Genomic DNA, 14,540 nt, shown 5'->3' with positions numbered 1-14,540 from the left:
GGCAACTGGAAACCGTTGATTGATATACCTCAGGCAACAAATCTTCCTTCATCTAACACTGTAACCAGGTGCCTGTTTTAGTTTGGCAGTGCTCCTTCCTCACCCATATTATTTTTATAATTGTGATGAAATAAACATTGGTTTTGCCATGGATTCCAAAGGGACCTTTGGAAAAACAAGGAAACCAATTAATAAAGCATTCCAAATCTATAAATTCCTTCTGTATTGATGTTAGAATTGATGTGCGTACCCTTGTACCCTCCCACTCCCCCCAATAAACGTATTTCTAAGTGTAAAAAAAAAAAAAAGAAAAAAAGCAATTGAGTCTGGCAGTCTGTTTTTACACATTACAAAGAGGAGCAGCAGTGTAAGAAGGAGCAGAGTCAGCACCTGCAATGATCTTGTGCTTATGGATCACTCTATGCAACGATCTTTTCGTAGGGATAATTTCAGTGACAGCGTGATGTTAGATCGTGTCAATAACCCTGCTGTGAGTCAGCTCTGCTCGTTTATCACCATTCACATGCTTTGGGGTTGTTTTTTTTTCTTGCTGTTGTGTTGAGTATTGGAAACACTTTAGGCTAAGACATTATTGGATCATTTCTGTCTATTGGCCTGCGCTGGGGGCTGCGCTGAAAGCACGGTAAGCATTCTGTAGAGACCACGCTGGCGTGGCATTGCTGTGACCTCTGCTGAGTTGGGGTCAGTAGGAGTGTGACACCTTTTCCCACCATGCTGGGATGGAGAAGAGTGTCCATCTGTCTTATTCATGTTTTGTTTTGTTGTGTTTTTTTTTCCTGCAGCCCCACAAGAAAGGGCAAAGGCTGAACAAACAAGGGCTCCTTTGCCAAAAGGGAGCTCCTTCGCAGACAAATGGTGGCATGGCAGCGTCTTGGTGTTGCTTACTGCTTGTGCTGTACTTGTTCTGTGGTGATAGAATGTTGTAGCTACTCGGCCTTACCATCTGATTATTTTTTTTTCTCACCATCACGTTCAAAAAAAACTCTCCAAAAAGCCCAACCTCACATTTTTGCTTTCCTACTCTCCACAAAAGTGTAAGTATAGTGTCTTTCACACTGGTTTCAATCTCCTTTAATGGAACGTTTCAATAGTTTTAGATAAGCATAAGCATTTAGGACTCCCTTGTATTTTTCTTTCCGATGAATGTATCCTATCGTTGTTAGAGTTTAATTGTTACATCCCCTTTAACTTGCAGGCTATGGTGAGCTGACTGCAGGATACCAGCAGCTATTCAGTGTTAGGAAATGGATCTGAAAATATAAATCAGTTCTTTCTTGGCATATACTAGACAGAGTCCAGGATACTTTTGCATTAGCGGTTGCCATATTGCATTAGGATCTGTGGTGATTAGATTTTCAGTAATAGGAGCAGGGCAAATGTATTATACAGTTATACAATTAAACATATTGTCAGACTGATAGTGAAAGGATGTGGTAATGGAGAAATGGGGTAAGACAGGCTTTTCTTTGGAAAGAGCAAATGTGGAGAGGTCATGTTAGCGATGGCAGGAAGTTTAAACAGAGTTTAAGGTGGTTGATTGAGGAAACACCCAGACAGAACAGTGGAAATCGTGTGAACAGAGAAGGTTGCTTTGACACTTTATGGGAGAGGGAACGAACAACTTGTGTGTGAAGCACCAGCAGATAATTTGAGCTGTATTAGGGTGGGCAGAGAGGTGCCACAGGATCTGGTGTTGGAGTAGGTGAGAGGTGCTGAGCTTCAGAAGGCAAGAGAAATTTGAGAAAGAGTGTTTAGCGTTGAGAAAGAATAATGACAGAGAATTGACTTGGAGCAGGGGAGATTTAGTCCTGATTTAGCACAGTTTCAGTGAAGTCGTGTTTACCAAGAAAGGCTGGTAAAAAAAACTGCTAAAATTTTTGGAGCCATTGTGACTTTATGTCTAATGATTCACAGTTGTCAGCATTGTTTTCCTTTTTCCTTGTTTTCAGTTCTTTCCTTTTCCTCACAACTATGAAAAGCTCCTTGACGTTAACGTAAAGACTTTGGTTGATTTTTAGTGGACTATGGATAAGCCTCTTCTTATGTCATGGCTGAATGCTGATTTCTGAGCTGTTCCGGTTCTAGGCAGCATTTATAATTGCATGTTGTTATTTGAAAAAATAATGATTTTAATTACTTTCCAGAAAGGACGATAGAAAAATAATCTATATTGTTTTGCTTCTTTGAATTAGAGAACTTTTCCACACTGTAATGTGCCTGAGTAGTCCCATTCCATCATGTTCTCCATTTTATTTTCAAGTCACTCGAAGAGCTAATACTTAGTTATTGGGCTATTTTCCTTGATCTCCAGCCACAGAGATTTGTTTTTAAATAATGCTTGTCTTATTTTTCATAGCTGATGTGACTGATTCAGATTGGATTATTTCATTTGACCCAAACTGGGGCTGCGGTTCGAAGATCCAACCAATCTGTGGGCAGCCTTTTTTTTTCTTTAATAGCAGACTAATTGGCAGACCAATTAATCTGCTCATCTGTGAAGAGAAAATTTATAGCAATAAGTAGTTCTATTTCCAGAAGTCATTCTCTGAAGTAACATTACAGTGGCCTTGTTTACTTCATGCCCTGCAACACGATCCAGTGCTTCAACAGTAGCACAGGTCAATTAGTGGACAAATTAAGCAATTATTAGCCACTAACAAGGGTGACTGGCATCATTACCCTTCCTGTTTACCAGCAAACTGTTATTTTAATACAAAGATCAACAAATAAATTAGGGCATCTGTTGTATTGCCATGTCTGCCTTGAAGTAAATGATATTAAATGGGCTTTGGTTGCTGCCAAATTCTTAACCCCGGCCTAATGAGATACACTGATATGTCTCTTGCTGATTATAGAAGCTGTAAAATTTAGTTTGTATTGATTTATTAACAGGAGGACCAAGCTCTCTGCAATGGTATTTTTTTAATAGTCTGATATCTGTCTTTTTGCTTTAAGTGTTAATGATCCAGAGACTACTGGGTTCGTCTGAAACACAAAGCTATTTGCTAATTGTATTGGCTATTTGGATGCTTACAATAATTTTATGGTGAGGTTTGTATATGTGGATGTATGCTATCATCTGATGCTTCTCTTACGTTCTTTGGAAGTAAGTTCATGGGGTAAGACTTCTTCAGATTCAATTAAATGTCTGCTAAATCAGAAAAGACAGTAAATCTCTTTGGATCGGGTGAATTTGGCTGCAGTACCCCCTGATAGATTGTGGTACAGTGGGAGATGCTGGGTCTCATCTGCCACCAAGCTGCTGGGCGCCCAAGGTCAGTCTCTTCCCTTGAGTCTGGTGTGTCTGGTGCAGCAGTGGATCATGCAGAGCAGAGGCTCACCCACTACGTGTTTGTACGCAGCCATTCACGTCATAAGCACGTTCTTGGTTAGGGAATAATAACTCCCTGGGTGAAGCTGAAAACTGTAGCTTTTGGTTGCCAAGATGCCTTTGCCAAGCTCTGTGAGCGAGGCTGCATCAGTAACAGGCGCAAAATGAGCAGAACCTGGACAAGCCTCTTCCCTGGCACAGTTACAACCAGGGCAAAGCTCTGAGAGTTTGGGCTCTTGTGTTGCCTCCTGAAGGAAAAGCAGTCGTGTTATCCCTGAGGTATTCGTGGGTCCTCCCTGCTGCATTAACAGCTGTCAAAAGTACGTGCTTGGTGCACTGCAACATCTCATTGCAAAACTGTCCCACCAAGGTCTTTGGTGAAGTGAAAATCATGTACACAATGTGGTATTTATGCTGCTTTCATTGTGGCTGCTTTGAAAGATCGTATCTGACCTAGGACAAAATATGTTCTGGACGTACTGATTTCTAAATAGTTAACTCTTCCAAGTATTTGAGAAAACACGAACTGACGCGATGTTTCGAGCCTAGTTGCGAGCTCTTTAAAACTGAAACCAGCCTAGTGTCTCGAGAAGCCATAGTCTGAGTGTGCAATTGTTTCCCTTTAAGTAGTTTTGAGCCCTCCAGGTGTGCGTACTGTGGATTATGTTTTAGACACTGCCAGAAAACAGTTAGAGCAGCAGTTTAACATAGCTAAGCCTTTCATGTTTGCATACAGTTAGGAAACCTGGTTATTCAGGATCCAACTGTGTCCCTGTCATTTCTTCGTGTTCTTGCTGTTGTATAATGAACAAAAGACACACCACCAGCCAAAAAGCGGATCGATGTTCAGTTTCCTTCATTGGGAGGAGGTAATTGCAGAAACATTTCCTGAGCAATATAATTATGTATATGCTAATTTGCCTCAGAAATTCAGGTTCAGTCTCTTCTCAAGAGGAAGACTTGGTTACAGAAAGGGACTTTCTCTTCTTCAGGATTAGTCACTAATAGATGAAAAAAAAATTGCTGATGTTCAGAGTCAATTATACCTTGATCATCTTAGACATTTCAGGAGCCTCATTTTTCCCTGTGTGTTTCAGCAAATTAGAATTCATTCCAACAGCAACACAGGTTCAGATTTGTTATTATTTGAAATACAAAATGGGCCTTAGGAAATAGGGTACATGAAGAAGTTGTACGGTGTGAGATTCTGGTTCCATCTTTAATGTATGTTTGAGCCAAGTTATGAAGAACGGTGTTTAACCTGGCGTGTACCTGGGTTTTAGTGTGTTTGTTTCTAAAGATTTTGATTGGATCACAAAAAAATCAGGTCTGAAGTCAGCGAGTTAGCCCGTGCTATCTCTTCTATGCTGAATTGTTGCTTGTTATATCTACTCCCTAGGGCTTTGCCCTGTCCAGCGTTAAACGTTTCTGATGACGGGATTCCGCTCTTCCCCTGGAGAGACAATTCCACAGCCTAATAGAGCTCGCCATTAGTGAAATTTTACTGATGATCAGCCTTAATTTTTCTCTGCTTAATTTTATCCTGTTACTAGAGCGTAGTGATTGATTTATTCTGGGGAAATTCAGTAAATGGTTCCTGCTTCACAGGATGGACCTCACAATAAATAGCAAATTGTCATGACCTGTCTGTGGGTGTCCTGAGATTACACAGGAACTCAATTTATCTCGACATTCATTCCCTGGAAGCTATTTCTGTCAGTACCAAGTCAGTGGAGGAATAAGCAATGAATTTAGCTGCCGGACTGCCTGCCTCCTGCCCCAGCACCAGCCTTGGAGCAAGGAGATGTTTAGTCGCTCTCTGAGCACAGGGCCCAGAGGCAGGAGCTCCTGTGGGGTCTGGTGCTGTGTCTGTGCCCGAAGGAAGGACATTTAGGATCTGTTTCCCCCGTCACTTGCCTTGGTTCCACATTAAAGGAGCTTCACTGATGAGGTGGAGTTACTCCTGGTTTTTATGGGTGTAAAGTAAGTGAAGAATCTGACTTTAAAAATTTCAGTCTATCAATCCCGCAGTTTCCCTGTGCCTGATACCGAGTTTATGTAACTCTCCCAGTTTTAGTGAGGCATTTTGGTACAAGATTCAACAAGGCCAAGTGCCGGGTCCTGCGTTTGGGTCACAGCAACCCCATAGAGCACTACAGGCCTGGGGCAGAGTGGCCGGAGAGCTGCCTGGTGGGAAAGGACCTGGGGCTGTTGGTCAACAGTCAGCTGAATATGAGCCAGCAGTGTGCCCAGGTGGCCAAGAAGGCCAACAGCATCCTGGCTTGTAGCAGAAACAGGGTGGCCAGCAGGACTTAGGGCAGTGATCATTCCCCTCTACTCGGCACTGGTGAGGCTCCACCTCAAACACTGTGTCCAGTTTTGAGCCCCTCATTACAAGAAAGGCATTGTAGATTCTGGAGCATGTCCAGAGAAGGGCAACAAAGCTGGGGCGGGTTCTGGGGAACAAGTCTTATGAGGAACGTCTGAGGGAGCTGGGACTGTTTAGTCTGGAGAAAAGGAGGCTGAAGGGAGACCTTATCGCCCTCTACAACTGCCTGAAAGGAGGGTGTAGTGAGGTGAGGGTCGGTCTCTTCTCCCACAGAACAGACAATAAGAGAAGAGGAAATGGCCTCAAGTTGTGCCAGGGGAGGTTTAGGTTGGATGTTAGGAAAAATTTCTTCACTAAAAGGGTTGTCAGGCATTGGAACAGGCTGCCCAGGGAAGTGGTTGAGTCACCATCCCTGGAGGTATTTACAAGACAGGTAGATGTAGCGCTGAGGGACGCGGTTTAGTGGTGTTTTTGGCAGTGTTAGGTTTTAGTTGGACTCAATGATTTTAAGGGTCCCTTCCAACCTAGATGATTCTATGATTTTATATCTCTTCATATATGCAGATAATCTGAACTCTGTGTTCATATGTCAAGGGTAGCTCTGGGCATATGCTCAAACAAATTTGAGGTGCCTCAGCTCATATTGAGTTGGCATTATGAGGATGAACTAAGGTATTTATCCTTAAATTTCTTGTTTCTGGAGTTTTTAGAAGATGGCAGGTGCTACGTGATTGCAAGTGATTTGTTCTATTGGAAGCAGGAGCAGTGACAGGAATGAAGAGGAATGATAATTCTAATGTTTTATATGTGAAATTTTGGATAGATATCCGGAAATCACTGATGTCATAAATCCCCTTCTTTAAACTCTCTTTTCATTTTTCTCAGGTATAATTGATTTCCTTGTGAGCCAGCATCCTATTGCAAAAGTACTGAGGGATCATCTGGTCTTCAAGATTGCACCCATGCTCAATCCTGATGGAGTATACCTGGGAAATTACAGGTATGGTGTGGAGTGTGAATCTGTGTATTGTTATATCTACCTTATATGCCCTGCACTGTTTTGTCACTGAATCTTATATGGCTTGTTTCAATTAATTCCTCTTAAATGGAGGTTCTCATGTGGCTGTATGCTTCCTGAAGTTCCTGTCAAGGAAGGGGGCTCAACGGCAAGTTTGCTTGCTTCAGGGGATAGAGAGCAACAGTATCTGCTCTGCAAGCCTTCTCTACGTGTGGGAGTTAAAGTCAGCTTAGAGTTAGACCTTAGCTGTGTTTTATAAATGCATTCATTATGCTGCTCATCAGCCTCTATGTAAATGTGTCAGTCAATCACAGTTCCCTTCAACTACCCAGATCATCCATTAAAGTCACAGATTTCAGTCTATTATTATACTGTAATAGATAGGCATACATGGAATGGAATAATCATTCCACCCTATGCTAATTTTGCCTCATTTTAGTATTTGAATTACTACTTTACCACCTCCTCTGTTGAGAACGTATTCAGATAATCTTTTGTTTTCCCTAAAATTGTTTGCTCTTAATGCATTTATTTACAAAATAAATGTGCTGCTGGAGGTGATAATGAAAAGCAGTTGATTAGTTGATGATTTGTTTGTGGGGGCAATTACATGTACCACATAGTTCTCTGCAGAAGCCCCTGAGAAATGTAATATACTGTATGTGGCTTTGTTTACAGCGCAAGACTAAATAACACAATACGCTCGGTAGCCAGGCTGCCTTGAGCTTTGATCTAACGAGGTATTGCACTGCTAAGCAGAATTAAGACTGGGTGGTTGTGTGGATGAGGGGACCACTGAGAAAGAAGCTAGAAGTTGCAGAAAGTGGCGCTGCTGGCTGTTCTTTGTTTTGGCCTGTTGTTCTTAGCCCTCCTGTGCTTTGCTACTTACTAAACTAAAATAGCAGGGAATGGCGTGGGGGATTTCAACAGCGCTTATATACGTATTTTATAAGCGAAACTTCCGAGGACACATAGTCTCCTTCCAGCTTCACTGATACTCCCTCAACTCTTGGCAAATCCAAAACCAGAGAGCGATATTGCAGTAGTGGCGTCTGACAGCATTAGGGATTTACCATAAAGGTTATGTCACCTTACAGGAATAAAGCCCTAAAATGGCTCTAGAATCTGATACTACATTGCTTTACTCCGTTCCAGGTGGCCTGTGTGTAGGCAACTCCAGTTGCAATCAAGTAGCTTTTGTTTTCCCCAGAAAATTCACTTGCCCTGTAGGTTTTTCTCCTGCACTATTATTTACAGTTTTTGAGAGACATGCAGCTTTGCAGACATGCACATGGCTCATCACTTGAAAAGCCTTTTGGGAACCCAGGTATTATGAAAGGGCACGTGAATTCATTTGGAATTGCTGAGCCTGATGGTATACTGTTGTTTTAGCTTTTCATGATACGCAGAATTTTTGACCCTCCTGAACTAAAGAGACTTTTAATGAGGTAGTTGGAAAACCACTTGATTTTCTTGCAATTCTTCACGTTATTTACAAATGGCCTAATGTAACTAATAACGTAAAAATGAGGGTAATAAGCAAAATGCTACCTATTACCTTGAGAAGACTATTAAAAAGCCTAGCAATGTGCTGGTGTTGTAGTTAACTAGTGCTGAGTGAATAATTTAGAGCAAACACTTTATTTCCTGCTCATACAAAATCCACAAGCACATCACAATTTATTTGCTTGAATTTACTGGATGAACTAAAAAAAAAAATATCTCTAAGGATCAGTTGCTAGTGTTTGAAAATTTAACTCTGAGGCTTCTCTGTGATTGGCTAGATAAGTCTGTTTCATCCCTTTTGGTCTTCGTTCAGATTAGCACATAAATAGGACTTTCAGAAGTCTTCCACGTAGCCTGGTATAACACAGATCTGTTGGCTGGGGACAATCCCCTGCTTTTGCAAACAAGGTCTGTGGTGCCATATGCAGCCAGAGCAATTTTAGGCATTTGAACTTCTACTTCCTATTATCTCCGTCTTTCTCAAAGCAGCAGCTAGTGACTATTTCTTTGGTTCATTGAAGGTTCGCATTCAGAGCTATGCAAGCTAAGATAATGAAATGGGTAATTAAACCTCATGCTTGAGTTTGTAAATTGATCTCCTGCCAGTGTGAGAGATATTTTTTTATTTTTATTTTTTTTTACCCCACCCGTACACAGCTTTGTGTAATTGGCAGAGTATCCTGTTGGATGCACTTCGCTGTCCTCTGAAATCCCAGGTGCAGTGGGCACCGTTAGTAGCCTGAGTATGTCAGCAGTTCCCCAAGAAGGAATGGGATATACTAGTTCTCCTGTGATCAAAATAGGAACTAACCGCTCATTTACCCAGGATGGTATGGTAACGGTTGGCTGATGGGATTTTCTTCATTGTCATTTTTGGGGATGCAGAACTTTCACCGAGGGTTTGGGTCCTGTGCTCTTCTCCAAAATCCTTATTCCTTTGTTCTGAGTGCTTGCGAACTGAGGTTTAGGACTTAAAGCCAAAACTGCAACAATAATGCCAAGAATTGTCTATTATCTATAAACTGTTGCTCGTCCTCAAGAGAACAGACCAAATGGGTTGTGACTCTAAAGGGACTTTCTTGTGGTGAAATGTTCATAACCAGCAACAAGTGAGTTTAATATCACAGCTATAAAGCACAAGCGCTCGCGGCGCAGACACGTCTGTGAGGAAGGTTGTTTATATGTTGCGTGTAGATTCAGGCGGCTCTAAAAGAAATGATCATGGGAATATACATCAATGCCCAGTGTATCAGGATGCATGGAAACAGGGTGCTAAGCTTTACTGATTTATTGAAGTGTCTGCAAGAGTTTAAGAAGTGTTATTTGTGGACCCGTACAGCTAGAGATGAAAAGACAAGGTGCCTTCTTTATGTGACTTAACTGGGTGGTTAGGTGTCCCCTCTAATTTAGAGTGTTTGGGAGGTCTATCCACAACTTTTAAAAGTGATTTTTTAAAAATAAATGGACAAAAGTTACGATTTGATTGTAATCTTAGAGCATAAATCTTTAATAGAAAGTGAACTCGTACAGTTCTATCTCTTAATAGCTATCACTTATGTACATAAACGAAGAGAGTTTGTGAAATTGCCTCTATTAGACTTTACTTCCAGTGCTGGCTGTGGTTTGCTGGTGTCACACTCTTCTGTGAAGATGACTACTACGCTGCTCTCTTCCTTCAGTGAAAAAACCCTCCATAGTCCTCTTGCCACATGACTATATCCAGCTCTTTCTAACGTACAGGATAACGATAGGTACCTGCTGTTTACTGTGGTCAAGGATGTGGGTCTCTCCCAAAATAGGGAAGACAGGCTTCATCCCTTTCTTGAAGTCTTTAAAACCTGGTATTACTGTACTTCTAAGTGTAACTGGCTTTGCAGTTACAGTGTGTAGAAAATGTTATGCCACATGGCTTTGTTAATTAAATTGCCTCAGAAGATGCCATCAGTTGACCTGCCTAAAATGGCGAGTCTTCAGCATAATTTGCCCTCTGTTCTGTAACTTTTCCTCGGCTCTCATCTGAATTGAAAGACCCCTTTTGCTGGGGATGGTGCATGACTTGATCTTTAGCTTTGTGAAGGAACGTGGCAAAAAATAAAAATATTTGTGACTTTCTCCATAACACTAATCTCATCCTCTCTGATGGATTAAACTGTGAAACAGTTTTTGGAAATAAAGGAAAACTAGTGCTGGAAAGAGAGGTTTCTTGACTTTTCTCTCTCTGTTTGTGGTATAGCATTATCATCTTCTGAACCTATTACCATCCCCAGGGAGGTGGGGTTAGACTATGAGAAAAAAAATGTGGTTTTGATTTAAAAGTCGTGCATCCCCAGGCTTGGCCTGAACTTTCCTTTATCGAGAGCTTGTTCTTAAGCTGGCATTCTGCAGATGAATGCTGAAATGTGTCCCTGCAGGCAAGATGACTGTACCACACCATCTTAGATTAGTTCCAATTTGTCAGCCTCACCTTCCGGAGATGAAACCCTATACTGGCACCAAAAGGGATGTGTTTCTTAGTCTGGGCAGCTCTTCACTGACGTATCCCAGAAATGCCACGACAAGGAAGTTGAAATATCCTGACCGTTCTCTAAAGGTTTTTTTTGCGTGACCCAGTGAGGCTTCCCGTTCCTTGTCGTTTCTGTGTTGCCTTCAGTCAGTGAGCTGTGACAGTATCAGCCTTCAGTAAATTAAAGCCATGAATTAGCTGAAATGTTCTGAACTGTCATCACTACAATATCCTTCTAGCTCGATTGTAGGGACTGCAAGAATTTCTGTGAACGGGGAGAAGAGGGCACACACCGATTCTAATCCTTTCTTGTTTTACTGTCAGGTACAATTTTTTTGAGGTCAACACAATCTTTACTGCTTGCTTGTGTGAGGTGTTAACAAAGCAATTTGTTGGACGGAAAGGAGGTTAGTCCTACCCAGACTGGAAAGCCAAATTCACCATAAACGGTGTCAGAGCCCATACTGCAAAGAAAGCTGTGTTGGGATGAAATGTTGTGGACAAATGGTATATTTTTGCCCCACAAACATCATAGAATCACAGAATGGTTCGGGTTGGAAGGGGCCTTAAAGATCATCTAAGTTCCGACTCCCCTGCCCTGGGCAGGGACACCTCCCACTGGACCAGGCTGCTCAAACCTCCATCCAGCCTGGCCAGTAAGGACTGAAATGGTTTGTGGAAGTGAGTTGAATTTGGCAAATTGTTTCAAGAGAAAAAAGGGAGCTGTGAAGGCTTGAGAAACATTTTAAATGATTCATATCAACATTTTATAATAGGCAATCTTCTCTTGTTTTTGTTTGTTAATGGCATGATTTGTTCAAAAAACTGCCTTTTTGAAAGATCCCTTTTGAAGAGCCTGAAATATAAACAGAAAACTAGGCTTTGGACCAGACAAAATATTTCAGATTTATCCTGAATAGTTTTTTGTAGACTTTATTTCTGTGACTTTAGAAATAGTCAGAAGTTGAACATTCTTGCTCACATGTAATTTATGAGGGGTCTTTTGACAGTAAAAGCATATGTGGACTTTATCCAAATTATTTTAGCTCTAAATCAGAGATATAAGTTGTAAGACTGAGGAGTGCTGATTTTGGTCTGTGATAGTATCACTTTGGGGGATGCACCTATAGCTGCATACATACATGTGTGCATGTGTGTTCACAGTGACTGGATATGTTATGTGGCTTTTACTGTCACTTGTCCAGTTATGAGACATGTCTACTTGTGTGCGTACTGTCATTTGCATAATATCTCTTGATTATTTTTCACCTATTTTTTTCTGGTGGAGAAGGTTTTTTTTCTTAGCTTCATTCAATGCATGTGAATTTCATGCATTGCCTTGAATTGAAAAACAGTGTATCCATCTCAGATGACAAGATGAAGCTCTCGCCGGAGTTTATTTTTCCTAATTAGGCGTTTGTCATTGTGTATTCTATATAACAATGTATAAGTAAACAATCATGGACCTTTTGAATAAATTTATTGGTTTTATTTATGTTACTGGGCATAAAAAATCTATAATTACCAGGTACAGCCACAATATAACTGATATTTAATGACAATTACTTTTTGTTACCATAGAAATGAGTCCAAAGTAGTTACCTATAATTTCTCATTCCCAAACCTCACACATGTTGTATTGCAGTATTACCATAGTAATTGCCTATTAGTCATCATAAAATAAGCAGTTACCCAGAAGATACCAGGATAGTGTGAAATTTCTCATCTCCTTCAAAACTTGCAGCACATGCCGCGTCTCGTCTTCCTTCAGTGGGATTTTTGCCTGAATGACAAGAATGTCCATTGTACATTAACCCAAGGGAAGAAGGGATGTGATTGAAAGAGAATTGTACTCTAAAAATACACCAAGTCAGGAAAAGTATCTTCCATCCCCTGAAAATATAGAACTATTTCTTATTATTGAAAAACAGGGATTTTTCAATCTCGTGAAATTGAGGTTTGCTCCTTGCCATGAATGTCCTGTTTGGTTTTTTTCTCTCCAATTCAGTTGTGACCAAAGCAGAGGCTGTACATCTTAGGGGGTCTGTGAGGACAGCATGTTGTGAGGACAGCATGTTGTTTCAGACCTCACAAGGCCGGTATCTGTGAATGCAGCAGTGCACAGTGTCACTCTCCTTGTAAGAGAGGGAGATGCTTGTAAGATGTTTCCCCCTCAAGTACTTCCCCAGCTTCCAGTGGATATTTTGCATATTTCCTGAACTCATGTGATTTCTGTCTGCTCAGTGATGTGCCGCGGGTTTGTCTTCCTAGCACTTGTCCAGTTTGCCCTCAGATGGTAAGCATTAGCTCTTTTGGTCTCCTCTGGCCTGAGGCTGTTCAGCTCCTGCCCCAGTGCAAGAAGCATCACCCTCTTCAGCCTGCTGTGAGCTTCACGGATGTCCTGGTTAGAGATAATGGACAGTGCACTGCTCCTCAGTGGCCGCTCTTGCCCCTTTTTTGTCTTCTTAATTTAGATTGCATGTTATTGAGGCCAGTGAGTCCCTCGCTGTGCCTGCCTAGATCACATTTAGTATCAGCTGGGGACTGGTGACTCATGTGGGGACAAGTGGTGTTCCCCTTTGTGGATGGGACTACCAGAGAGGCAGGCCATGGGTGCCGAGCGTGTTACTGACCCCCTGGTAGAGTGGTGGCAACTGAGCCCTTGTCTTCTCCTCCCTTTCCAGTTTCAAAATTGGAAATCCAAGGTGGCTTTCCAATGCTTCGGTGTCTTTTTACAGCCTGCTGGATTAAGAACATCTGTGGCCAGGACCAACCACCCTGATAATGGTGGAAAAAACCAAATAGAAAAAGAACTGCCACAATGAGAAAATGGCCATTTCCTTGTGTCGCCTTCTCCCATGTGGCTGGGAGAGTGGGTGAGGCATGGCAGAAGTTTTCTCCTCCCCCAGCTCTTGCTTGGCATTGAGGACAGGTCATCAATTTTCTATGCTGTCTTCGTCTTGTGTCCTGTGTGTGTGCATCTCCCAGATCATAGAATTGTTTTTGTTAGAAGTGACCTTTACGATCATCAAGTCCAACTGTTAACCTAGCACTGCCAAGTTACTACTAAACCGCGTCCCTCAGCGCTACATCTACCTGTCTTGTAAATATCTCCAGGGATGGTGACTCAACCACTTCCCTGGGCAGCCTGTTCCAATGCCTGACAACCCTTTTAGTGAAGAAATTTTTCCTAACATCCAATCTAAACCTCCCCTGGCACAACTTGAGGCCATTTCCTCTTGTCCTATTGCCTGTTATGTGGGGGAGAAGAGACCGACCCTCACCTCACTACACCCTCCTTTCAGGCAGTTGTAGAGAGCGATAAGGTCTCCCTTCAGCCTCCTTTTCTCCAGACTAAACAGTCCCAGCTCCCTCAGACGTTCCTCATAAGACTTGTTCCCCAGAACCCGCCCCAGCTTTGTTGCCCTTCTCTGGACATGCTCCAGAATCTACAATGTCTTTCTTGCAGTGAGGGGCCCAAAACTGGACACGGTGTTTGAGGTGGGGCCTCACCAGTGCCGAGTAGAGGGGAATGATCACTGCCCTAAGTCCTGCTGGCCACCCTGTTTCTGCTACAAGCCAGGATGCCGTGTTGGCGCCCTGGAAAGCAAAGTCTGGGGTGGATCTGCAGCAGTGGCACAGGGATGGTCTGGGCAGCAGCAATAGGAAATACCAGGGATGCAAATGAGCAGCAGAGGTCTTCTCTTGCCCTTACATCCAACTAGCTAGTAGCATTGCCATTCCTTTTCTGCTTGGAAGTCGTCTTTCCTGTGCGGTTTTTATTGCCCAGAGAGTGCTGTGATTGTAAGACAGCTACAGCGGTTGCTGTTTT

General features: G+C 42.2%; 1 protein-coding gene across 3 annotated transcripts in view; it reads left to right on the top strand.

Annotated features, from left to right (window-relative positions):
- The window catches only part of LOC141747155 (BEN domain-containing protein 5), a 969,363-nt gene that overhangs the window by 758,038 nt on the left and 196,785 nt on the right, over window positions 1–14,540 (top strand). For all 3 annotated transcript variants that reach the window (XM_074596964.1, XM_074596965.1, XM_074596963.1), the window contains one exon: window positions 6,567–6,681. In XM_074596964.1, coding sequence (XP_074453065.1) covers window positions 6,567–6,681 — 115 coding nt within the window. The remainder of the gene's footprint in view (window positions 1–6,566; window positions 6,682–14,540) is intronic.

Source organism: Larus michahellis, chromosome 8 (assembly GCF_964199755.1).
Source record: "Larus michahellis chromosome 8, bLarMic1.1, whole genome shotgun sequence".
In the NCBI taxonomy this organism is placed as follows: domain Eukaryota; kingdom Metazoa; phylum Chordata; class Aves; order Charadriiformes; family Laridae; genus Larus; species Larus michahellis.
Note: the sequence above shows the minus strand (reverse complement) of the source record. Positions and strands in the feature narration are given on the sequence as shown.